General features: G+C 44.1%; 2 protein-coding genes across 4 annotated transcripts in view; both read right to left on the minus strand.

The window, feature by feature from the left end:
* fam13b (family with sequence similarity 13 member B) overlaps positions 1-14,706 on the minus strand; it is a 37,672-nt gene extending 22,966 nt beyond the window's left edge. For 2 of the 3 annotated variants that reach the window (XM_037460518.2, XM_037460517.2), the window contains exons 1-6: positions 14,438-14,706; positions 5,643-5,790; positions 4,605-4,814; positions 1,359-1,571; positions 952-1,129; positions 608-752 (exon numbers count right to left, since the gene is read on the minus strand). In XM_037460518.2, the coding sequence (XP_037316415.2) occupies positions 608-752; positions 952-1,129; positions 1,359-1,571; positions 4,605-4,770 (702 nt within the window). In that variant the 5' untranslated portion in view covers positions 4,771-4,814; positions 5,643-5,790; positions 14,438-14,706. The remainder of the gene's footprint in view (positions 1-607; positions 753-951; positions 1,130-1,358; positions 1,572-4,604; positions 4,815-5,642; positions 5,791-14,437) is intronic. The other variant, XM_037460520.2, reaches the window with a different exon arrangement.
* Positions 14,707-16,595: 1,889 nt separating this feature from the next.
* Positions 16,596-22,909, minus strand: cxcl14 (chemokine (C-X-C motif) ligand 14). Its single transcript, XM_037461756.2, has 4 exons — positions 22,606-22,909; positions 21,228-21,333; positions 18,808-18,921; positions 16,596-18,171 (listed from the first exon to the last, which is right to left on the minus strand). Exons 1-4 carry the CDS (start codon positions 22,667-22,669, stop codon positions 18,156-18,158), a joined length of 300 nt encoding a protein of 99 aa, XP_037317653.1. The 5' UTR covers positions 22,670-22,909; the 3' UTR covers positions 16,596-18,155.
* Positions 22,910-25,645: the final 2,736 nt, after the last annotated feature.

Raw genomic sequence — 25,645 nt, forward strand, 5'->3', positions numbered from 1 at the left:
AGCAGGATGAACACGCAGGTAAATGTATCAAATCATAACAATGTAGAATTTCCCCGACAAATTGGAAAAGTATATGCTTAAAAAAAAAAAATATTTCAGGTTCTCCAAATGTTGGCAAAAGCTATGTCATCAGAGTCAAACAGGACCATAAGTCCTTAATATGGGCCATAGGAGCATTAAGCAATGGCAAAATAATTCAAAATATGCTGTTGTTCACGTAGCGTTTAAGAGATTTCCCTCCCGACACCAGAAGAGAGGACAAAAAATGAATGTTTTATGTGTTTTGTAATTGGACTATTTCTCAGGGTTAATAGAAGTGAATTCATGAATTAATAGCCTTTATCTTATGCAAAAAGCTTTTCAATAATGTGTAGTTCATTCTTTATTCTCTATTGAAATGTATTGCAATTTTTAAATCCATATTCTGATAAAATAGTTTGTATAATTACCACTTGGCAGGAGTGACGAGCAAAAATAGATGAGTAGGTCTGAGACCAAACATACGCACATCAGTCAGTGTGCCACATTTACCATGTTGCAACATGATATTCACGAGGCGATGGACAGAGGAGGTGAAGAGGTCAGGAACGGAGGTGACGGGCAGTACCTGTTCGTTGATGGAGCTGTAGTCGTTGGTGGTGGAGACGTCGTCTTCCTCGGAGTCAAACAGGCCCTCTTGGTTGTCCAACAGCTCCGCCAGCACTCTGCTGACAGACTCCTGGTCCCGCAGGTCCTCTCCTTCGGATGACAGACTGCAAACACGAGAGCAGAGAGGAGCGCGTTGAATCGGTTGTGCCATGGGAGGTTATCTAACTACAGGAAGTGAATACGTGTCTTTGTCCGGGTGCAAAGCGTGCACATGTTTGTCCTCTCAGCTCTAACTATTTTGCAAAACAAATGCTGTAGATCATTGAGGCACAGTTATCAAACAGTGCCACGCGGGCATCTTACTGGAAGATGTCGGGCCCGAAGACAGCGGCCAGCGTCCCGATGTCCCAGCTCTCCTGCTGGAGGGAGGCCACGCTGGCCAGGAAGCGGCACAGGAAGCGCAGCAGGCCGTAGTTGAGCTGGGGAAGTTGCTGCAGCAGGTACTTCAGGTTTCTGCACAGATCTTCTTCATTGCTGTAATCTGAAGGTGGTTGAAGGGATGAATACAGGTTGTGAGTGATACCATGCTGATGTGTTACATCGCAGTCAACCGTTCATGCACGGTTGACCTTAAACATTCTTCACTAAAGAAAACGTGGAGCCACAAATGAGATAAATGTCCAATCCCTCCAAAAACACGTCTTGTGCAGTAACCGAGCAGAGTTGGCGGGTCGAGAGGATGAAAAGGAGAAGCAGTGCTCCTCACACACCTTGGTGAAGCTGTAGAATGTGTCCTTGTATGGCCGTCGGGATCACCGGCTCAGGGAGCTCCTGCAGGAAGAGACGCAGCAGACTGACTGCTGACGCCAGGTCCGCCTCCTTCTCTAGCTCCACCTCCTCGCCGCTGTCATAGCGCTGCCGCAGCCAATCCACGCGCTCTGCGTTGCCGTTAACAAGGAAGAGCCCCTCCAGGTCCAGAAGACCTGACCACACGCGACAGAGCAACCGTTACTTATGTGGAAGACAAGCTCATTGCAGCATTTTTCTATTATTTTATTTCTCTGGTTTGTTTAATGAGTCTGGGTCCTTTTTTAATTTATTTTTGGAAATCTTTCCAAATAATCTAATAATAGATGCTTCCCTGCTGATCAGACACTGAGCATTCAAATTTAATTTGTTTTTAAAAGGATATTTCATTGCTTTGCCAGATGACTTGATGGGAACATCGATGCTGGGAAGATGGTGTAATCACAACGCTGCATTTATGGTTTATATGGTGGACATTCACAATTTTCTTTTTTTTCTGTATTTGTAACAAGTATATTTTCTATAATAATGTTCTCTTTATCTACAAATAAAATAATAATATTGCAATGACAAACATAAATTACATGCTAAGGATTCTGCAAAATGTCTGATTTTTCTGGAGATCACGCAAAACTACTCAAATTCACATTTGTGACATTACCATATTTTTCAGACTATAAAATATAAATATGTATCAAATCGGCAGTGCGCCCTATAATGCAGTGTCCCTTACATACGTTCAGAGTAAAATTGCGAGCCGCGTGGGAGCATTGGATGACAGAAGGCGAGACAGGGAGGCAACGCCGGGCTAGTTATCAGCCAATGGATCGTCTAGTTCAAGTGAATACGACAGCCAGTAACATAAGGAGGGGTACTGGGACACTTCTGAGCTTTGGACCTAATGAAAATAAATAACTGGCCGACGTGTTTAATTTAATGGACAACTGAAGAATGAACCGGTGACTTATTTGGTCTAGAAATGCAGGAGGTGCACAAGTGCTTCTGTGTGGTTGAACTTCATCAGTATGAAAACAAATCACGCTCACGACGCTGTGTGATGGGTCAGTGCTGGGAACTAAGAGTACAAACCAGTTACATCAGCTCTGTCAGCTTAGTGGTCAGAAGACTAGAAAAGCGCTACACAACTACAAGACCATTTATGCAGTCATGTCTGTTCTCCTTCGCATCAAATGGTATCAGTTCATTTTGTAATGTTCATGCATATATTACACAATGACATTTTTAATGATCAAGTTTCAGGAGCATGGATTGACTCACTGGACAAAAGGCAAACAGCTCAGAGATGTGCGTAACTTTACTAGACTGAACAACCAGCAACATAAATAAGTCCCGCGACACGAATCCAACCGGAGACATGAGTCATTTTCACTGGCTGAAAATCACTTGAGTGGATAGAGGTGAAGATTAATTTCAATAGCTTAAAAAAAAAAAAAAAAAAGAAACGTACCAACCGGTTTCACAGGTTTTTACAAGAAAACGTAGTATTTGTTGTTTCACCATGACCTAAACCTTTTTTGTTTTTTTTACTTAATCCCTGGAGATGTTTCTGATCTCCTAAATCATATGTAGAAGTCTTAGAGCCATCAGATTGCTTCTACAGTGGGTCACAAAGCCAATCCATTCTACAGATGAATCTCACCAGAGATGATGAGATTTAGGGATACAAGTTATGAGGGACTGACTCAGTATTGCCAGGGTCCACACCAATCACACAAAGAGGATAGACTGGTTGGTCGGGATGGGAGGGGCTTAATGGCCCATGCAACACAAAACTGGTACTGATGGTGTTATCTAGGCAGCATCATCACAAGCTAAATGTAGACACATTTAGTCTGTGGCTGGTTGGTGTGGCTCCAAAGTCCCCACTTCCTTATCGCCGAGCCTCTCTCCTTTAGGGCAAGATGTCGGGCAGCTGCCAACCAGCTCTAATGAAGACAGTGACATAAGGCTGAAGTTCCTGCTCCGCCAGGCTTGAAGGAAAATGTCCCGCGGGGGGGGGGGTGCGGGAAAGGCCCCGTAGCTCCCTGTCCTCGCTGTTAAGCTGCTCTGTTTCACAGGCGGCGTGGAGACGAGTGTTATGCAATACAGGAGGAAGTGGACCGCGGCATTCAGAGTTCATCTTATCACATTAACTGGTTGACAGATTTTGGTTTATCGTGGTGCGGGGGGGAAGGGGGCATCTGGGCGTATCTGAGCATTCAGAAGTATGCACTTCGAAGCGATACGTGACACAACAAGGGAGGATTTCATGCCTTTATCTTAATCCAATCTTACTTCAAGTCACTATGTGCATTTTCTGTTAAATTGCCTGAAGGTGCAAATAGCTTTTACTCTACTGTATACTGAAGGGGCTTTAATCACAATGCCCCCCACGGACCAATGTTGAAGAGTAGTTGAGCGAGACACTGAACCTCAAAGTGCTCCTAAAGTTGACATGTAATGTAATGTTCAAAATAGTTTAAACGCAAAGGTTGTTAGCGGTCTACAAATTCTATGTGACTAAGTAAACAAAGTTTTAAGTATTTCTCGTCATTCAACAGTTAAATAGGTTGCAGATGCAGAAAGAATATCCAGTGTTGCTGTAATAAAATAAATTAAACTGAAGGCAATTACAAGAAAGTGTAAGTTGTTACTGCCTGCAGGAGGATGTAGCTGCAATACAGTGCAAGAACACTGAAATGTTAAAGATCTGCTCTTACAGAGACAATATTTGGCTGCTTAGGCCAGCAGAATATCATCTCTTTTTATTTGCAATTATATCACAACAAAAGATTATTATTTAAGATTTTAAAACATTGCACTTTTTTTTTTTCCTAAAAGAAAAAACTATTTTATTTAAAGTTGAGCCACTTTGATCAGTGTAAGTGAAGAAGCATTTAGATAAAGGATCCCGTGTCCAAGCATGGAAATAACTCCAATGAAAAAGAGTGTTTTATTGAGTAACTGCATGTGCACGATGCCTTTTGCTTTTATTTCCAGTTTTCAACTAATGCATCACCAAACGTGAAGGTGTGTAATAGTCAAAGAAAGAGATCCAATAGATTCAGGCTGGTTTATCCGGCATTTCAATGTACTGAAATTACATTGTTGTCATCAGCATTGGTGAATATTAATTTGATTAAAACGTTCTCCATGCGAGTCATATAAAATGGTGTGAAAACAACAAAGCAAATTTGCCCGTCACTCACCGTGCTCCTCGATGTAGTCGACGATGTGCTTCACGAGTGCAGGGACCTCGTGGCCACTGATGGCGTGCGTGCGTGTCACCTCCTCCAAAGGAACGCCAAAAACACGCGTGGTGCTGGCTGAGCTCCCGCCCTCATTGCCTGGCAACGGAGACACGCTCTTCCTCATGGCCGCCTCCTCCTCCTCACCACAGCCCCGCCGAGACCTCACGTCTTTAGGAGGTGGGTGGGGGGGGGGGTTAGGAGAGAAAAGTCAGAAAACGTGATTCACTAAATAAAGAGTTAATTAAATCTCAATTACAAGTTTTAGCTAAATGACTCCCTGCATTTGAGGAACTGAGTCGCTAAGAGAACATATTTATTTTGGTAAAGTAATTGCTGTCGGACAGGTATAACGATCCCAATGAGAGGCGATAGTCACACACCATATCCGGCATTCAGGGGTATTATTGTATCAAAGTCCTTACAAATATTTACTCCCAAAGAGGATGTTTCAAATTACATGAACACAATTCCATGTGGGTGAAAGTCAGTGGTGTTTACACTTTGTTTGTGATGTAATCATTTGGAGGTCATTATTTAAATAAGATTCCAGTCCCTGCAGCATTTGGCATCAGGAAAGAGTCCTTAGTTACAGTGCAAAGGCGTCGCTGTGAGCGCCTGAGCCGGACGACGCCATGGAAATCAATGCAAAGCCAGCGAGGATGTGCAAAAACTATTTCTGCTCAAAGTTGAGGATGAGAAATCTTCTGCAGCAGTCTGCTCATCGGGAGAGCAGGACCATCACCAAGCTTTTATGTTTCATTGTTAAATGACAGTGTGAAGACATGCTGATCTTCAGTCGATAAACCTGATGCATTATAACATTTTAAAAAAAAAATATTCACAGGACAAAACAGATTTGCCTGTGGAGCCTTTTATAGAGAAGCATTCGACCCTGGGTTGCCTCTTTAGATTGGGCCAACAGTGGGGGAATAATCCATCCATTGTTTTGAAGTGCTGTGATCCTTGTTCTGTGTGTGTGTGTGAGAGAGAACTCACCGTGAAGCAGTGAAAGTGTGTCCTGTCTGCTCTTCCCTTAGCCAGTGGACCACCAAACCATCTATGGCTGCTTCAGGTTGTGGCAGAAGATGAGCCGGTAGTTCCTCATTGACGGACCGCTAATCCCTCTTGCAGGATTTCCTTGTAGCTGCAGAGAGACAGAGAGACACAAGGAAGAAGAGTCAGGAACCAAAGAGATAATGGGCATAAGGAAAAGGCAGAAAAGAGGGTGGAGAAAGGAATGGAACCTGTTGAGTAACAATCCTGTGTATGTTCACAAACATATGTATGGCTTATTTCTGTTGGAATATAAATACTGTCAGGTCAGGTGTTTGTTGGCTCCAAACAAGAAGAGATGCATATTACATTTACAGTATCACTCGCCTCTGTGCAACAATACAAACGTAACATTTTTACATCACGTCCCCTTTTCTTCTCATTCTGACTTCTGGCTACATTTCTCCTCAGTTTTCCCTCCATTTCGCTTTGTGGTCGTTCTTCGGTGCCCTTTCTGTGTCACCTTCCTCTTTTATCTCATAAGGAATATGAGACCATAAGGCTTGAGATGTTGTGTTGTGCAGGTGTCTTACATAGTGATTAAAGCGACACCGGTTAGAGAGCCGGTGTGTCCTGCGTGTCCACACATGTACACACATGCCCGAGGAAATGTGAGGAAACTGCCACTTTGGATCTGTGTGCTTGAGCCGAGCACCTGTTGATTGCTGTCACTTGCTGCATGCAAGTGTGTGTCTTCAGTGAGTCACTTTGAATTCACAATATATTTATTTGATGAAATTGCACTTCTTATTGGTTTGTGTCGTTATGGATGAAATGTGCTTATTGTGTAAGTGTGCGCTGAGAATCAATGCCAGATGGGATTAAAGGGTATATGAGTGTGTCTGACTCAGCCAGTCTTTTTGGGAATGTGGCTGTGCAGTAAATACAAAAAAAGACACAGTTCAGCCTCTGAGTGTCAGAAAGACAGAAATATTCAGAAGGTGAAGGATACAGTTGCCACATCCCTCTCTTTGTATACTGCATGTGTATGGGCGTCATCTTAACATGTGTATACAGTAGATGCCTGAGAGATATTTGTACTGGTCCAATTGATCAATAAAATCAATAAATAAAATGGTTTAGTTTAATGCTCATTCAAATCTGCGTGGCTGGAATGGGATTTTCAAATTGATTATTCTAATTCAAACAAGCTGTCCAACAGAGTTGAAAATGAACGACTTTCAAAAGGACGAAGGATATTTACTAAATGCTTAAATACTAAATTAGCTTTAATTAGCTTCACAATGTGAAAATGTAATCCTGCGGTAATCTTTGTCTGTGCAATGCTCCATATATTTGAGCCAAATCATAAATCATTTACTTTTTATTCAGTCTAACCTTTTTGGTCAATATGAACATGACTGACTGATACTAAAATTGACTTTTAACATTTTTGGTTAATAAACAACCTAAATCTTTGTGATGACCCTTGAAGTACACTACGTTCCATTACTGGTGAGACAGCAGCTATTGGGGCTGCAGCTTCCAGTGGAAGATGTGACTATGTGCCAAAGGCTTGTTAGAAAGGTTTGAGAACATTTACCTTTTGGTAACAGAGTATTTCCAAGCAGTACAAGTACAAGGTTACTTATAAACAGCATGTGGTTCTGCGATGGATGCCTTGATATGAAAGTGAAACCTGAGCCACAGAAAAATTATATAAAAGAGCAAACATTTGTCTTTTACTTTTCTTCTGCCCCGAGGTGCCTGGAGAACGAGGAGCTTTTTTGGGTGGAACCAAAGCCCAGCAGCGCGAGCTTCCCCTTTCACTCCCACCCGGTAGAAACGGGCCACTTTCAAGGCTCGATCCGATGCGATGACTCACGTGACCCCCGTGATGCCGGAGGGAGCCACCGGGCCGACGCGGAGGAAGGAACGCTTCTCTGTTCACATCGAGCAACACGTGTCCCTCACCTGTGGGCACCTCCCACTTATTAGACGAGGGTTTCAGGGGTCTTACAACATATATTGTGGAGTCATCTGAAGGGATCCTTCAGCCCCTTTTTATCCAAAAAACAAAGTGCACTGGAACCACTGGGACCAAAGCCTCTTTAAAAGCTAGAGGAGTAAATGCTACTGAAAATCTTCTATTGGGTCAGAGCCCGTACTGCTGAACCCAAAAGAAGAACCACAAACCAGATAACGCTGAAACGGAAACTGAAACATGTTCAACAACTATTAGTACACACACACACACCTTTTCAGCCAGGATGGTCCCGTTACTGCCGGCCTGAGACACATGAGGACAATGACACTCACAGATCACGAACCAGTCTGCCGTGAAAACGGACCCTAAAAAGGACTTTGGTGAGTCACGGAGCGGTCTAGAAAAGCTCTGTCTGTTTCTGGCTGTGGTCTTAATCCCGGGTATCCTGCTTAACAATGAGGCCCATTGTTAGGGGGGAATCGTAGAGATTTAAGGTGGCGCACTGAGAGAGAGGGAGAGAGAGAGAGAGCGAGAGAAAGCAAAAGTAAAGTGAGAAAGATCGGAGAGAAATAGAGAAACGTTCAAATGATGAACTAAACATCCACCCTCGTAGTAGGACTATAAACTGCAAGGCTCAAAAGTCACTGACGTCCTCGTGGAAGCTGGTTGTCTCACTGGAACCTTTTCATTGTGTATTTCTATACATGTTATAACTGTTCTGCCAAAGAGGTTTCCATTAGCAGTCGATGTAAACAAAGCCAGCTGTAGGCTGCTGTACAGTAAGTACAACCAGATCACTGTTAAAAGGAGTTAAAGGTCTAAAAGTCCATTGTAGCGACCTGTCAGTCACAACGTAGCCCCGCCCCAAAGCATGCACTGCAAATGGGAGCATCCTTTAATGAATAAATATCATGCTGCATTGACTCAAAGACTATATATTATGAAGATAAATCCAGTGAGAAGTAGGGATGGAGAAATTTCCATACATTAAAACTTATTTTTGCAAACCCAGGGTTGGCTGTGTTTTCAGAGCTCTCCACTAGGAAGTCAAAAGTGTGTTTGCTTTCATTTCAACACGCCTCTGACCTCATTCTGGGCTCAACAACCAGCGAGAGCCTGAAGGTATGTCTGTCTTTGTCTCCGGGTTGGGTTATCGGGTCTATCATTCACGCATATAACCCGTGACCCTGACACCTCGCATTACTTCCTGCTAGTAACCTTCCACAAACAAACCGGTACACACCTTAAAACAACATGAGCACAGACACAAGATATGAATCCCTTCAGCAACCACTGAAGGCTGACGATGGAATGAAAACAACAAGCACCTGTTAGATGTACAACTATATAAGTGACTATTTACCAGGGAGTATGTGACTGACAGACGTTCTCCTGGAAATAAAACAACTCGGGCAGGATTTAGGTGTTGTGTCTCCGAGTGTTGGAGAAGGAAGGTCGGGCAGATAATGGTTCATTTAAATAAAATGTGAAACCCTTTCTATCAGCGACACATTGTGTCCTAGGATGGAGGAAGGAAGCTACAGCTCGCTCCATGTACATTCCAGGCTTACAAATTTGATGTAGGGATGTTTTTTTGGAGTTTGCTGCTTCTCTTTGTTGACAGTTAATTGAACACGTTTGTCTTTCAGACAGGTGCTCCAAGTCTGCGTAGCAGCAGAGGTGGAGGAGGTGGGTTTGGGGGGGGAGGAGGGGGGGGCAATGGCCTCCACCCTGCTCCTCCAGCTCACCATATCATCTCGTGTCACTCTCCGCTCCAATTCACAGAAATCCTGACATGGCCGGCAGGTGCTCCGATAGGGGGGAGGGGGGGGCCTCAGCGGAAACAAGTGGCGCTCTTTGCTGGAGGCTGTGGGAGCGCCGGTCACAGTCACACAGGCTCGTGTGGTTTCATGACTTATGGAGTCTAACTAACCCCCAAAATTAACCCTTTAGGAGACACATACTCCTCATGAAATGCATATTTACTTATTAGAGGTAACAGATGGAATTGAAGAAAAGACCAAGATTGGCCAATAATGGGTTTATTCTTATGCATGGTTGTAACATAAGTGCCAGGTGAGGATTTGGTCTTGACACTTCTGGCTTTCACTCTGTGGTTAATCTGTTGATTCCTCCTTCACCATAAAAAGGGTGCGCAAAGTGTTTCAGTGTGACGTGAACCGCAGAGGAACCACAGCCACTGAGAAAACGACACCAAGCTCGTATTGATTTAGTATCGACCCATATCACCGAACTCGCTTGATGGAAAGTTCCAGACCACTGCTCACCGACATACCAGCAAGCTTCAAAATAAGAAAACAGTCCCTCTCCATCTGTTGTCTTCACACGGCGAGCACGCCCGACAGCTCCGAGACAATGGCGAATCAATGAGGAAATCCCCGAACCGGGTGTAAAGTATCGTTGAATAAACTGTCCTCGGGATTGAATGGGACTCAATTAAACACAGAAGGAGCAGCTCAGGCAGGATAGTACGCGTCCCGTCGGACCCATCTGTGCCTGTGTGCAAACAACGGATCCAAACAGCAGCTGCGGCAGCGCGCTGACAAACGGGACAACGGAGGAGCAGGCTGACGTGAGGGATCGTCTCACACAGCAACAGGAAGTGATGGGCTGGGTATGCGAAAGCCAGGGTCACGTGATGCACGCAGCACAGCGCATTCTTCGGTTGAGGACGTCCTGGTTAACACTTCCTCCTCTCACTCACGAGCCGACAAAGCAGGGAAACAAACATGCAAAGTATTTAGAAAAAGATGAAAAAAACTCTTCACTTTAGTGCTGAAAATATTTGTATGTTTAATTCATTTTGAGCAGTGATCTAGAGTTGTACATTTGATATTTAACAGAGATGCGGAAGTGCAAGCATTGAAAACCACAACTTTACAGATACGTCTATGACGTGTACGCTGCAGCAAGGCCATGATTGTGTTGATGGGCATGGCGCCCTGGTATTAAATTAAATTGGGTTCAACCAAACAGCCAAAGATGACCAATTAGAGCATCGCACTAAGAAAGGCGCCACTATACTGCACCAGGTGAGCAATGACTCTCCGTCCAAGCAGAGCGCTCCTCAAAATGGGGGTTTGGTAGAACTGGCTCTCCTAACCGACGCACGGACTCCGGGGCTGTCAGCCGCCCTGCTGAATTTCAGCTCAGGTCATTTTGAAGACGAGCCCGGGTTTATTTCCCGACTTCCCGACTCGCCGAGGAGAGAAAGTGCAGCGATTCCTCAACCGGCGACTGGAGTCATCGACCCCTCAGGGGAGGGGGGGGGGGGGCCTAAACGGCTCCAGGGCGGCGGCGGCTGCCTTCGATCACCTTCGATACTTTTGATCCACGTGAGCCAAGCCGCTCTATAGAGCCGAGTCTGAGCCAGGACGGATGGATCTAATGGACCCAACCTGGTGAGCGCGCATCACTCGGTGTCAACACTGGGATTTCTGTCTCGCTGTGGTATCTGCTTTTTGATGGAACTTAAATAGAGCAGAATCTATTAGATTTATATTTATACAGAACCAGAAAATTGGTCACCAATATGCTGATAGATATTTGTCATAAAATGCATAAAAACCAATGTAAGGAAGATGTTTTGGTCTTGGATCTTCCAATCACACGTTTTAAAATACCTTCGAGGGGAAAACCACAGACTTAATCTAATGCAAACCTCCACCAAGCAGGAGAGGAAAGGGCGGCTTCGCAGATGGTGTTTTTTTTATTCTGTATTGCCAGTCATGTGACTTATGATCTCTCCCTTTGCGTGAAGCATTCGGCAGATGCTGAACATTTACACAAGTGCCCTTAAGAGAGGATTTCAGATATAATAAGGGGAACAATAGTAGTTACAGCTTTACCAGCTGACAAATCTCTTAAATCTGACCCTCATCTGGCTTCACAACATCAATGATAAATGGGCCAATTCTTCTCAGATGAACTGATCAATAGAAGTGCAAGGGACAGCAAGTCAAATGAACCCAACACCGTTTTGTCTTATTATGTTTAAAGGACGTATTGCAGTATTTGTAAGCTCCAGGACGGGACGGGGCAGTGAAGCGTCCCCGTTGGGCTGATGTTGTTTGGGAAAGATCACGTGAATGCAGGACTGTTCTTAACGGTAGAAGCCTTTGTTATTTCAGCTGCCTAATGGACTCACTCCGTTTTACACAATCTTTGGCCCAGGTCAGGGAGCTGCCTCAGGCCCCTTTTGCGTCAACGTACACGAGAACACGAAGCTCCAAGGCTTCTTGATATGTGGTGGGATATCTCTTTGCTTTCATCTCTGGACTTCTGTCCAATTCCACTGCTTTGATTACTCCTCGACATATTTGTCATCATGTTCATTCTAGTTAAAGGCTGAATTGTAAAAAAGTGAATTGTATTTTGAAACACTAGACGGTGACATTATGAAACCTATTTTCATCCAGGTGTGAACCCACGCAGACAGATTAAATCTGGTAATCTGTCTGCCAGTGCGGGTGAAGCTTTAAAGAGGCATTTGGATCACATTTGGTTTAACATGGACCCTGTTCACGCCGTCTGCACGGACCTCACACTGCTGTGTGGTTATGACACTGCTGTGTGTGTGTGTTTTCCTTCCATATAAAAACTATGGGTCGGCTTACGTACAGAGTCCCATCTCAGACGGCAGGAGGCGTGAGAGTTTTGACACCGTTGGTATGCGCATACGTGACATCCATCACATAAAAGACTGCAGGTTCAGCTACGGTACACCTAGTGAGAATAAATGCTAATCCAAGTGCATGCACACAGAGAGAGTGGAACACACCTAGCTGGAGATTGAATGATTAGTCAGTCAATGGTTTGATCGGATTTTATAATCAGTTGGTATTTTAATCCATTAGAGAAAGAAAACGGTAGAGGTTGTTTAGCCCAACCTTGAATCTGAAGTTTTTATACTTTGACCAGATATAAGGACCTAAGAAATTAAGACGCCCCCTATTAATTAAGTCACATTAATCAATAATAAACCAAATTTAGCCAAAGCTAATGCACTTTGATTCCACAGCCCTGAGGTGAATTCTCCCTTTATGTCAGTGTACCCAAATATATATCAGCAGAACAAAATATTGATAAACACGTCTCAGAATAGAACAATTCTATTATCTCACAAGAACAACCATAAAGTAAAATCACCACCTCTTTAACCACATCGAACCTGACATTATAAGCCACGTGAAGGTAGAATTCATTGTGGGACTGTCGCTCTGGTTGAGATCGCTGTTTTAATCCATCAATCCAGCGAACATTACAGCAGCTGACTCACATTTTCCAGCTTCAGCATCGCTGCAAAGTTGACCTTTACTCCAGTCTTTAGACGTATCCGCTGTCTCTTACACAACAACCTAGTGTTTATCAGGTTAAGCTTTACCAAGATATAGGAACGGTTTTCCATAAGCGCCTCAGATAAGACCATTGATCGAGAGTACTCCGCAAAATAGCATCAGGTTAAATTCAAGTTGTTATACGAAGTGCAAATTAGTCACATAAATATAGCTGAAGCGTAATGTCAGAGATTCCTTAACTAATAAGCGGAAGCTGCTGCACTATAATCAACAGCTATTTATAGTACATTAATAACTTCCTCAAGGTCATTCTTAATTGTAGTTTATTCCATGCTTGCTATGACTTAGTCTTTTTGAAAAAGTATGTCTTTTTTTCGTATTTGTCGCACACCTCCTTACAACTTAAAAGATGTTTTGTTTCAGTCAGTTTACAACATGCAATATGAATAAGAAATTATTATTCCACGATTCCTCATCATTAGGTTTTCCCAATCTACCGTTGCCTGCAAGTAGCAATAATTAAATCATTTGCAGTGCTGCAAAATCAACTATAAAAAAATTCATTTATCTTTAATCTACTTTATCCGAATGTGGAGTGCGCGTGGAGAGAAATGTTTAATGTGTGTAGTACACGTGCGTGTTAGTACACGCGCCTGTTAGTACACGTGCGTGTAGTATGCATTCGTTTGTAATGTATACTCATGCCTATATTCCGCTGTATCCGTCCTAATGGCCGGGGATAAGATTATGGAATGTGCAAAGGATTGAAAATCAAAGTGAAAGCCCACTAACGGACTTACAAAAGAACATCAACAATTACACTAACTAATCCATTGAGCAGGAAACGACTCGGGCGAGATGGTTCGAGGTGACCGAGCCGCCGGGACGTCGGGGTAAACGAAACCAACGGCCGCTCTCAAAAGAACCAGAACCCGAAACAACACAATGGCACCTTTTCCGAAACCAAAAACCGCCCGAACCAGGTGACCCGGAGCGGGTCTCACATTCCTCACGCAGGACCACCACCCCACGCCTACAATACACGTCCATAGTACCAAAGAAAGGGAAACAAGAGGACTTGTCTCCCCCCCACCCACCCAATGACTTGGCCATTCACACCGGTTCTCCTCAGTGCCTGCGAGCAGCCGCGGATGTGATGGAACTGCCTCCGTGGCTAGCAGCTAGCCGTTAGCTCCCGATGAACACAAACGAAGCAACAAACCGCGAAAACAGCCGCCGCGCACCTCGACATCGGCCCCTAAGCGAAGACGCGACCGCGGCGGATGTGTTCGCGGACCGCACGGAGGCCATTGTTCACAGAAATATAAATAAAAAATAAAAACAGACACCGCAGAGCGGAAGACACGGTTAGCTTCAGCCGGCTAGCACTTAGCCGAGAAGATGCTGAGCGAACCAGAAAGAGACGACGTTAGCAGGGCGAGCTAATGGTCGCTCGCGGGGGGGAGGGGGAGATGGGGGGTGGGGTACCTTACCGGGTCAAAACTAACAGCGACGCGCAGCGAGATGCATCAACGTCTGGATCTTCTGCTGGAGCCGACGTCCGGAGAGATGGCAACTTGCAAGAGATCACAGCAGACGAAGCAGAAATGTCGTCGGGAACATAGCAGAGGCACTCGAGATTAACGTGGTTCCTGTTTTTCTTTTTTTGTTGCTCGGACTGGCTCTGATGCGCGTTGGCAGGTCGTTGCTTAGCGAGTCTCTCTCTCTCTCGCTCTCTCTCTCTCGCGCACACACACCCTCAAGGGACGAACCTGCCAAATACAAGCCCCGCCCCTCTTTCTCCGAACACAGCGGGAGACAGCTGCCAGAGAGTGACCCCGCCTAGCGGACAGTCCGGGACAACTAATCTAACGGACACCGCCAGAGAAAATTGTGTCTGATTTAAAAATGAACTCACTTAATAATTCACAAATTAGAGAGTTACCTTGAAATATCTTCATTTTATCATTCCCAGGTGCTTTGCATCAGTATCTATATTGTATTTTACCTTTACTTCACTAAACCACAAACGTAAATGCAGAGGTGTCAAGTAACGAAGTACAAATTCTTCGTTACTCTACTTAAGTAGAAATTTTGGGTATCTATACTATCTATTTATTTTTCAGACGACTTTTTACTTCTACTCCTTACATTTTCGCGCGAATATCTGTACTTTCTACTTCGCCTCGTTACTATTTAATTTCGGATTGTTTTCCGGCTTGTCACCAAAAACACAAAAAAACTATCCGATAAATAGCGCCGTCGGGATAGCGTGGATTTGATTGTGGTTGGATGAGAAGTGTAAACATTTACCATCCAGACACCTTATTGGTTTATCACATGACGCAAATCAGAGTGACGCTGGGTGCGTAAAGTGGTGAAGGATCTTTTTCAGGGGGCAGATCGGTGGTCGCCTTTGGTTGATCTCAGTTGGTATTTAGCGACATGAACCCGCCTCCTCCTCCTCATGCAAAGTCCATGTAACGTTGAATGAGTCTTAATGACCATGGGTCGGCCCCACATGGAAGCGACCTGCAAGTAGCGCAGCGTCTTCAATAAAGTGACGTATGTCTTAATGCGAGGCTTTAGAAATGAACACTAAGGGATTCTGTATTTGTTCAATATTTTGATAACCGACCGCTCCCCATCACTATAAAAGCGATGCGCCCCCCACGAAGTAGTAAACCATGGGGAGACACTGCAGTCTGATCAATGGGAACAACGTGTGTGTCCTCTGACTCGTGTCATTTAGCCGTCACTGGAGCAGGTTTTTTTTACTTTGTTTAAGTCATACAGCATGCGGGTCTATACGTGTGTCCCTCTGTTGTAGCGTCGCCTCTCTGAATGTCGCCATGTTTCCGTCATCCGGCAGGTCACGTGACCTGAAGGCACCTTCCCATCGTGTTGTAACGGACTGACGGACTGTTTGTTCTTAATGGACATTTTTTTTCCCTTTCAATACTTTTACTTTTTTACTTTAAGTAGTTTTAAAACTAGTACTTTTAAACTTTTACTTAAGTATATGATACTTCCACTTCTACAAAAGTATTTTTAAAACCTAGTATCTATACTTCTACTTGAGTAATGAATGTGAATACGTTTGACACCTCTGTGTAAATGTTTTACCTTTTACTTCATCACTACATAACTTGTGACTTTGCACATTTCAACGTTTAACAGACACTTGCATCATGTATTATTTTTGTTGAGATAGGAATCCATGGGAAGATTCACAGCTTACCGGAAAAAACTGGAAAACAAATACATAATTTACATAATTTAAGTACTCAACAGTATTTTTCTCCAAAACATTTAAATATTTGTTGTAGTTGTATTCAGTATGTCAGTAAAACTTTGATCTGAAATTTGAAACTGAAATATCTACTGTCATTGACTTTTTAAAGCGCTCCCCAGGAAACTCCCTCTTCTAGCGTTTTCATATATTACTCAATGTGTACAATTTGTGTGCAAACCCCAATGGTGTATTTATCACATGCATTGCTACATGGCCTGATTTGAATCGGCGGGTCTGCACTGCCACCGGGTGGACAACTTGTCTCCCCTCATCTTCCTCGTTGCACATCTGCACAGCATCGTTTCTCCTCTGTTTCAGTTTCCGTTCAAACCATCAATCAGATGCCAAACACCAGCTGCTCTATAGACACTTTATTGCTGCGTTTATTGTTTTACACTCAAAGGAATGTTTAGCTGTGTGTTTGACGAGTCGGGTCCAAACATTCACCCTCGAAATATTTGTTACCAAACCAAGATTTAAATAGCGGGAAAAAAAAAAAACTATAATGCAGTAATTCAATATACATAATGCTGTAGTCTAAAGATGAATGCATTCTCACTAACATATGGGCTATACTGGTTCTTTTACAAAATGCTTCTCTATGTATGCTGATATTTAAGATATAAAACAATAGTAAAACACGTTGCTCAAAAGGTAAAGATGACGTGGTGATGTTGTATATATGCAGACATAGTTGTGAGTGAATTCTGTTTGGTTACAAAACAAACAACAGCCAACAGTCATTGTTACCAAGTGCATCCACAGCATAGAATCATTGTACAGCTATTGTTGAAGAGATGAACATGAGGAAAGATACGAAGGTAAAGGAGCAGACTATCATCACCATAAAATAATGACACAGTTTACAGCCCATTTAAATTGTCTCATAATATTCTCAGTTTTGTTATTGTCAATGAAGGAAAAAATGAAAAGAAAGAACAGCAACAGTGAATCCATCCCATAATGAGCATTTGACGTATCTAATGCCTGATGTATCTTTGAGAATGTCAGCAGTAATTCCTGAATACTTTTATATAAATGTAAAAGTGTTAATTGACTGACTTAATTGATTTAGAATATTCCCATGGGATATTTGTCGACTATCACCATCATGGTCATGGGGGCAGTTTCTATGACATATTGCTTCATTACACATTTATTTTAAGACAGTGTGGCTTTCTCACTCTATTTAATGACATGAGTTGAGACAATGAGTTTTTTTAATGAACTTCAAAGGTCAAAATCCACAGATGCAAACTATTTGCATTCTTTAATATCTATTTAAACTACTCTCTGACTGTTAATTGGACAATATTTTACAGAATTGGTGAAGCTGATTACTGTTTGTTTGACACACATGAGTACCATGGGCATGGCAAACACACACACACAGTGGTAGAGCGTCTCGCCCTGACTGAACAATAGCGACTTATTATACGTATTATACGTCACCACACACTGAAAATGTAGAGTCTGATTTATTGAGGAGCTTCATCTGGACTCCTGAAGGTGTCCCGGTGAATACGGAGCACTGAAAGTCTGAACAACGGAAACACCCTCTCTGTATTTAACCTTTTGAGACCGGAAGCTTCTTCACATTGACACATTCTTGACTTGGAAAGAGAAGTTTGTTTAAGTAAGAACTGGACAAACCATCGAGTCAGTGAACACGGATGGCGGCCCCCCTCACACTATTTGACTTTATTACTCTGGTTGTAAAGACGGGAGTGGTGAGTGACTAACTATACCTATATATGTATATATACATGGATATACTGTATATAGATAGCAGACGCTGACAGATCTCAGAAGAGGGCAACAAGTACAGTTTGAAAGCAGAAAACATCCTGTACTTTGCAACAAAAACCAACAGTCCGGGTGGATTTGATGTCTTCTGCCTCACGTGTGCCGAGGTTCTAGGCTTCATAAACTCTGAGGAGGAAACAGAAGGAGAGTCAATCTCTTTTTGGGTTGTCCTTTAGTTTGTCTGTCCCACGTGTTGTCCTCGTGGCTACAAGTGGAGGACACTGAATCACCCTGAAACCCACACAGTCCCTCTGCAAATGTTACTCTGTACTGTTTTTTTTCTTCCTGTGGCTGACCCTGACCTCTGACCTCTGACCTCACCAAGAGTGGAGGCATTCCAGAAAAACAAGCCAATAGAGTTCCACAGAGTAACGCCTGTGACAACAGAGGCGGAGCAGAGAGAGTCGTGGAGATCTGCCCCCCCCCCACGGTGTTGTGATGTGTGCGTCAGGCGTCACGCGCGAACGTTAGCATGATGCTACGTGCCAACATTTGCGTCATTGGGGTCACGCAGCTGGAGTGAGATTAGCGTTCATTTAAGTTGATCGTCTTCCCATGTGAAGAATATTAATCCAATATTTACTTGTGCTGTCTTTTGTCTTGACCAGCGCCGGGTAGATAAATTGTAGCATTTATTAGTTTAGATGAAAACTGTTACACAACACACGGTCATTAATGTGTCATAGTCATTTGTAGCCGCATCCTGACAATATTATGAGAATATTTGTTCAACTAAGACACTCAATGACACTCAACTGTTACCTGTGCTTATCCTTCCAAATGCGGAACCATTTGACCAGGTTCTTGGTGCTCTGGAGTTTGGGATGGAGACAATACTCCTGCCCTTTGAACCGAGCCACGTTCTCCATCGTCACACTGGGGGGGGGCGAGACAGGAAAACCAATAATGTTAATATCAAATTACAAGAACACAAACTCATCACTCGTAAAAAATAGTATGTAATGCAATATAATAGCGCCGGAAAGCACCTGCTTATGTACATTGATTTAGAGGAAGATTTTTATCAACAAAAATAACGTGGTTCCAAAAAAGAGTTGAATTAGGCTGTGGATTGTGTGCGGAGAGACGATTATTACTACGAATACTGACTCCTACTACGAGAAGGTGCAGATCTACAGGAGCCAAGTTGGAGCTGCCACTCGGAAATGTGAATCGGTGGCTCTGTAACCCCCGGCTCGAGGCAGCGGTACGGAGAGTCCGCCTGCATGTGGCACATTCAGGCCAAACAACAACAACAAAAAAAACACCCAGCATGCCGTGGGGCCTCTGCGTCCCCGACACACTCAAAGGCTCGCCGGAGCATGAATGCTAAATGAGTTGACTGGGGGAGAAAAGACTCGAGTCTCAATAAAAAATATAATAAAAGCCGCATTGAATAGTTCTAAAGATTCGGGTCAGAGAGGTTTGCATCTGCTTTCCTGCTCATTCAGGGGCCACTTTGTTTGGCCCCGGGGAGGCAGACGTCCGCGTTGTGTTGTGGGAGAACTGAGTCGCTTTGAGCTTCATTATCGTTCACCTGGCTGACGGGCCTAGCAGAATGTTCCATAAGGGGGGGTTGGGTTGGGGGGGGGGGGGGTGGGGGCTTCACTGCAAACGTTAAGATGATATAATATGACTCCTAAATGAATTATTGCATTTTGCCCATAATGCCGGTTGGTAACGTCTTGTATGCGGCACTTTAACTTGTTTTTATGGTGTGGGATCATTACTTTTAGAAAGGTCACCAATAAGATGAATAACGAGTGAGGAATGGAAAGAGGGTGCAGAGGCATATGAAAGAGATCGAGTAGGAAAAAAACCCTTCAATTGAAAAGAAAATGAAAAGGGAGAGAAAGAAAAGAAATAAGGAGCCAACGGGGTCATTTTGTGGCTCTGCGCTTTTGTGTGTGCTTTAGGGGCGCTTTCCCAGAATGCCAAGCGGCCCCCACAGAGGCCACAGGGGACTCTGCTCATTTCTCTCCGACTCTCCTGGTTTCTGTGGCTTTCCGGAGCCCGCTGAGCGTCATTTTTCACCGGGCACCGGCTGCAGGTGGCCCCCAGCTCATGCTAATAGAGCAGACTCAAATCAGGGCACACACACACACACAGACCTGGGGCACAGAGCAGACCATTTCCAGCCATTATTGTTTTGTTTTTAGTTTTGCAATCACTCAAACTACATATTTGACTGCATAGTCAAAAAAAATATTTTTATTTCTGTACTTCTGTGCGTTTCTATCCATTATCTAATAGAATATTAAAGCCATGGACTAACTGTTGCAACACTGATAATACTGAAACCTATGGAATCCATCCAATCCATCTGTAATAATACAATAATAAATACCAACCTAATACTACTATAAAAACAGATTTACAGGCCAGAAGCCTGAGTAAGAACAACGTAATACCCACATGATGACTTCCTGTGTAGAATGCTAATCTACCAGCAGGAGGCAGCACAGTTCGTCCCTTCAACACAAGGAGGGGGTTGGGGGGGGGGGCTGACATAACATCCCCATCTGCCAGCCCTTCATGTCACATCAAACTTCAAATGAATTCCACACGGAACTCACAGCTCGTGTTTCTGGCTACGTGTGAAGCTCCAGCCCCGGAGGTCGTAGTAGAAGAACAGATATCCTACACACTGCCGGCTGTGTACAACGTTAAGAGTTGATTTATTCAAAGTTTTCCCTCCCGTCGCCCCGGGATACTCGTGCGTGGGTTTGCCCCCCCCCCCTCCGGAAGGAGAGGCCTAGTTATCGTGCTGCATTCCAAAAAGTCAAACTGTAAGTGAAGCAAAGCAGAACTTTTTTACACAAAATGTCTCTGGAAGCTTGTTTGTCGTGTTTCTGTCCCCCCCACCTTTCCAAAGAGTAGAGAAGTCCTCTGTGGGAGGGGGGGCTTGAATCATCAGTCAATCATCACACTGTAAATCCTCGTGCTTTAAGCAAAGACGACAGGATGTTGTGATTATTCGACTACCAAATATTTCTCGAGGAGCTTATCTGAGTGTCAAAAAGGAACCAACACTATACCAACACACATATTATGACGTGTAGCAAAGGTAGAGAAAAGAAGGAGATGGAGGGGGAGGGGGGGGGGGACAATGCAAGAGAAGAAGAAGAGGTCGAAGGTCATTAAGGAAATAAACATTCAAGACTAGAAAAAGTTTGACTCACAATATCATCTTCTCGTTGCAGAAGGGATGTTTGGGTTTGATCTCCAGCTTCTGCACGTCCTTGTATCGGATCTTCGGCCCTTTTCTGGTGCACCTGCACTTATAGGCTGTGGAGAAAAGAAACGCACAGGTGAGTCAGACCGAGTCCATCACACACACCGACAGCCACAAGCTCGCCTCCCACTGTCGTATAAAGGCTTATCAGCAGAGTTCCAATCCCCCCCCCCGGCCTTGGGAAGTCCCACTGGTCGAAAACCCCTCTCTGTGCATCTCTGTCTCATTCCATTGTCTCCCTGTGATGTGTGCGCTGATTTACTGCGTGATTGCGGGGCAGTTGGTGGGTTGTGAACAGCTCGGTCCTTCTGCGCAGATTAAAACCCGCAGAGACAAATGTCTCTTTGTAGGTCCCCCTTTATTCGGTCAAACTTCCACCGCACCGTCCACTGCTTAATGCATGTGCTCACACACTAAGGTACAAGATCAGCAGGTGTCCTAAGAGATCAATTATGATTCAATGAAGTATAAAACGCTTTCAATCTGCATAGTTGTTACCCGAAAAGAAATAGGTACGCATGTGACGTACGTTTCGTACTTGAAAGGTCAGTGATATGAGTTTCTATTTCATCCAGACATCTTCTCCAGGTCCTTCACTTGATGGAGGAAACGAGTGTGTGTCGTACGTTTGTGATGGGAGGTTCTCCAAGGTCTCCTTCCTCCATCAGCTGCTTTCTGCCCTCACCATTAAGTCCACACAAAGCCCAGAGGACCTGCGTGTGAGGACAGAGGGTCTTCTTCCAAAAGACATTCCCCCAATCACCCGTGGTTTTCCACAACAAGCCATTTCATGTTTGGAAGTGGGAGAAACGGAAGTGACCTTGGAAGTCATTTGCTTTTCCTGCTGCTACAGGATGTGAGTACATTTACACAATGTGAGTTATGCAAGATGTTGTGGATCAAAACGTGCTCCTCAGACTCTGATTTACATCACAAAGGCTCTTCATCCCGCTTTACAGACTGTCAGTTACACGCGTGAGCTTCATGCTCTCGTTTCAGAATAAAGTCTCATTATGAAATCTTATTTTCACACCATTTCACAGTAGTTCACGTTTTAAATCGATGATTTATTGGTACATAGAACGTAATTACTCTGAGAACAGTTACGCAAACACCCAGCTGTTTTCTCAATCGGTTTTACTTTGGCAACAACTCACAAACTTTGCGTGTAATTCTCTCCGTGCACGCACGGGAAAAGCGGCGTGCACGTCTCCAGCTGCTGTTTTGTGCTTCCGTTCCATCAACATTAGAACGACCTCAACTCGCAAACAAATTACAACGCCAGCTTGTACCAAAGGAACCCAAGAATGAAGCTTCACGTGTACCTTCTGTGCGCAGGACGTGCACGGCCACCACCAACAGGAGAAGCACCGCTGCGCCTCGACGCATCTTCACCAAACCAAACGCGTCAAAACCAGCTCCAAGAGGAAAAATCCCAACTTTGGGAAACACGCGGAGGGAGAAAGCAAAACGAAGCAGTGTTTGGAGGTGCAGATAAAATCCACTTCAGGGGTCCGCGAGGACGTCTGAGCTTCTCTGCTTTGGAGCGACGACGTGCGCCTCAGTCCGTGAGGATGAACCTCCGATCTCCAAGCGCCTCAGGTCTCTCCCCCTCTCTCTCCCTCCCTCTCTCCCTCCCACATTTATATGCACGGCCAGACAGCGAATCAAACACTTGTGGCCTGCAAGAGAAAAGTCGAGAACATGGAAAGGGAGGGAGGGAGGAGGGAAGGGGAGTGAAAAACATAATAATGCACATTTTGTCTTCCAAAAACGAGGGTGGTGACGTCAGTCGGTGTTGGTTCGTGTCCTTTCCTTCATAAAGTTGTTTTCAATGAACAATCAACTTCACTTACAGCTGGCAGTACTTCAGATACACATCTCAAATAACAGATTAGGTGTGACGCCCCTGTGGTAGTACTCTTTGGTAGTACTTGTTCTATACCCCACCCCCCCACCACCTAAGACCCACCTTGCAATCAGCTGCTCAGACGGCCATGAAGTGTCAGTCTCTGTGCATGTGTCTTTACGTTATAGCTATACTTGAGTGTGTGTGTGTGTGTGTGTGTGTACACCAGCATGCACATCTGCACCTCAACATGTGCAGTCTGACAAGTGAGCAAATCAACTGTGAATGCATCTGGAATTCAGCAGCTGGCTTTAAAGAGCATTAAGACATCTTGTAATGTATTCGGCAGAAGGACAGGACGGAAGACATCGGTGAGCTGCCTGTTCCAGTCTTCAGCTCAAGTGACTGGTGATCAATCAGACATGTGTTGTCTCAATCCATTACGTCACTCCAGCTTCAGCCAAGACCAAAGGACAAAGAGAAACTGAGGTTAAACAGACTTTGGGCCTAAAATAATCGGTGTTGCAACGTTTTTTAAAAATCACATCAGTTGTCATGTTTGATCAGCCAAAGATGTGGCTGCTTGAGAAAAAGTTTGATTTTATTAACGCTGACTAAAACGTCATTGCAAACATTGAAAATGTCAATGTATACAAGCCCCCCCTAGTTACCCCAACTTTGGCTTTAATGGCTTTCAGTGGACTCCATCCTGGTGTGTTTATGTTAAAGGTGAACACGGCGCGCTGTTTGCTTTGGAAGGACTCGTGTAGAAGTGAGCAGAGATGAACTCAGTCTGGCTGTGACAGATGTGAGTGTCTACGAGGTGCATAAATACAGACTGCAGTCTCTAAGTACAAACATGATGGAGATTATTTAAACTGTCTTTGCAAGTGACTGTTTGCATAACAAATGTGAATACAGACGTGATAACGCTGACCTTTATGACCCTCGTTGGGTTCACCAAGGACTCAAAACTATCCACAAGGGTTCTTTATTGTTATGAATCTTGAGATGAGATGAGATGATGGATTTTTGCTTTTCATAAATGTGTACATACATTTGAAGCAGACTTGACTAAATAAGGAATTACTATCAATTAAAGGAATAGTTTGGTGAAAAATGCTTATTCACCTCCTTCCTGCGATTTTGATTAGAAGCTCAAATGCTACTCTCATATCTGCCAACTAATTATGAGGGTAGCCGCTTAGCTTGGCATAAAGGCTGAAAACAGCAGCTATGGAAAAGCACCACTGACTTTCAGCAGGAAACAAGTTTGGCCTCGTTTGTTCAATGTGTACAACACAAGATAATAAGGAATTAACCGCCTGTGCAGATGTTGGCACATCCAGTCATGCACTGATAATCAAAAGCTTTTTCGTAGTGCTAAGTTAGAGAATCATTGCCCTGTTTTGCTGAAGATTTCATGGTCAGAGGGCAAGCAGGATGTGCCGAGCAGGCCTAGAGAGGGGATCGGTTTCTGTCCTGGCTGAGGAAGCAAGGTCAGCGGGTCAACCAGCAGATGTGCCAGATGAGGGGGGTTGAGAGTCACCCCGAACACTATACAACACACACACTCTGTTCGTTGATGTTTACGTTAAGTCAGGAGTCCGGACATTGGATATGACCGGATCTTTAGAAGCGGGGGAGTGGAAGATCCTCCTCTACGCCAGTTTAGGGCCAATAGAAATCTTTCCTTTTCTGTCTTACAAGGGTTATAAAACATGATGTTCTTCCTGAATTTAGTGAGTCGTTCTTCCGGCCTGCGGGCCGACAGAACCGCTCCTGCCTTTGCAAACGCAGCGCTTTTACTTGACCTGTGATCTGACAAATAAATCTACCAGAACGAATTCTTCCAGACGTCCCCATCCAGGCTTCCAATTTTCGAACACGTGCCTTCAATGCGTTCGTTTACTCCTTCTCTTTTTAAATGATCTAACAGCACTCATTCAGGTGTCAGAGACACTTTTACACACTCTAATGCTCCCTGAAACCTGGTGTCAGGTGAGGTCAACAGGGAGAACGCACCAAACCATCAGCACCCACTTTCCCTTGATGTATATCTCTGTATGGATTAAAAGTTCCAACCACTGGCAAATGTATTTCATTATTTTATTTCGTTTGACCTACTTAGTGAGAACTTAGCAGTAGTGCCACTTATTGAGTGTGTTGCTTAGTTCTGAAGAGTGTCGGCTTTCTCCACTTGAGTTTGACAAAAAAAGAGAAAAGTGTCTTTCCAGATATAATCAGCGTTCCTCAAGAATCTACACATCTACACTCCTTCAGTCAGCATCTTCTACTGTAGGTGTCTCCCACACACACACACACACACACACACACACACACACACACACACACACACACACACACACACACACACACACACACACACACACACACACACACACACACACACATATTTCAGGGTGATTTGGAGGTACTATTCCAGTCCAAACACGTCATATTTCATCTCTTGGCTTGCTGCTCAGCCTTGATGGGTTTTCAAGTTTCTGTCGGGA

Source organism: Pungitius pungitius, chromosome 2, assembly GCF_949316345.1.
Source record: "Pungitius pungitius chromosome 2, fPunPun2.1, whole genome shotgun sequence".
NCBI lineage: Eukaryota > Metazoa > Chordata > Actinopteri > Perciformes > Gasterosteidae > Pungitius > Pungitius pungitius.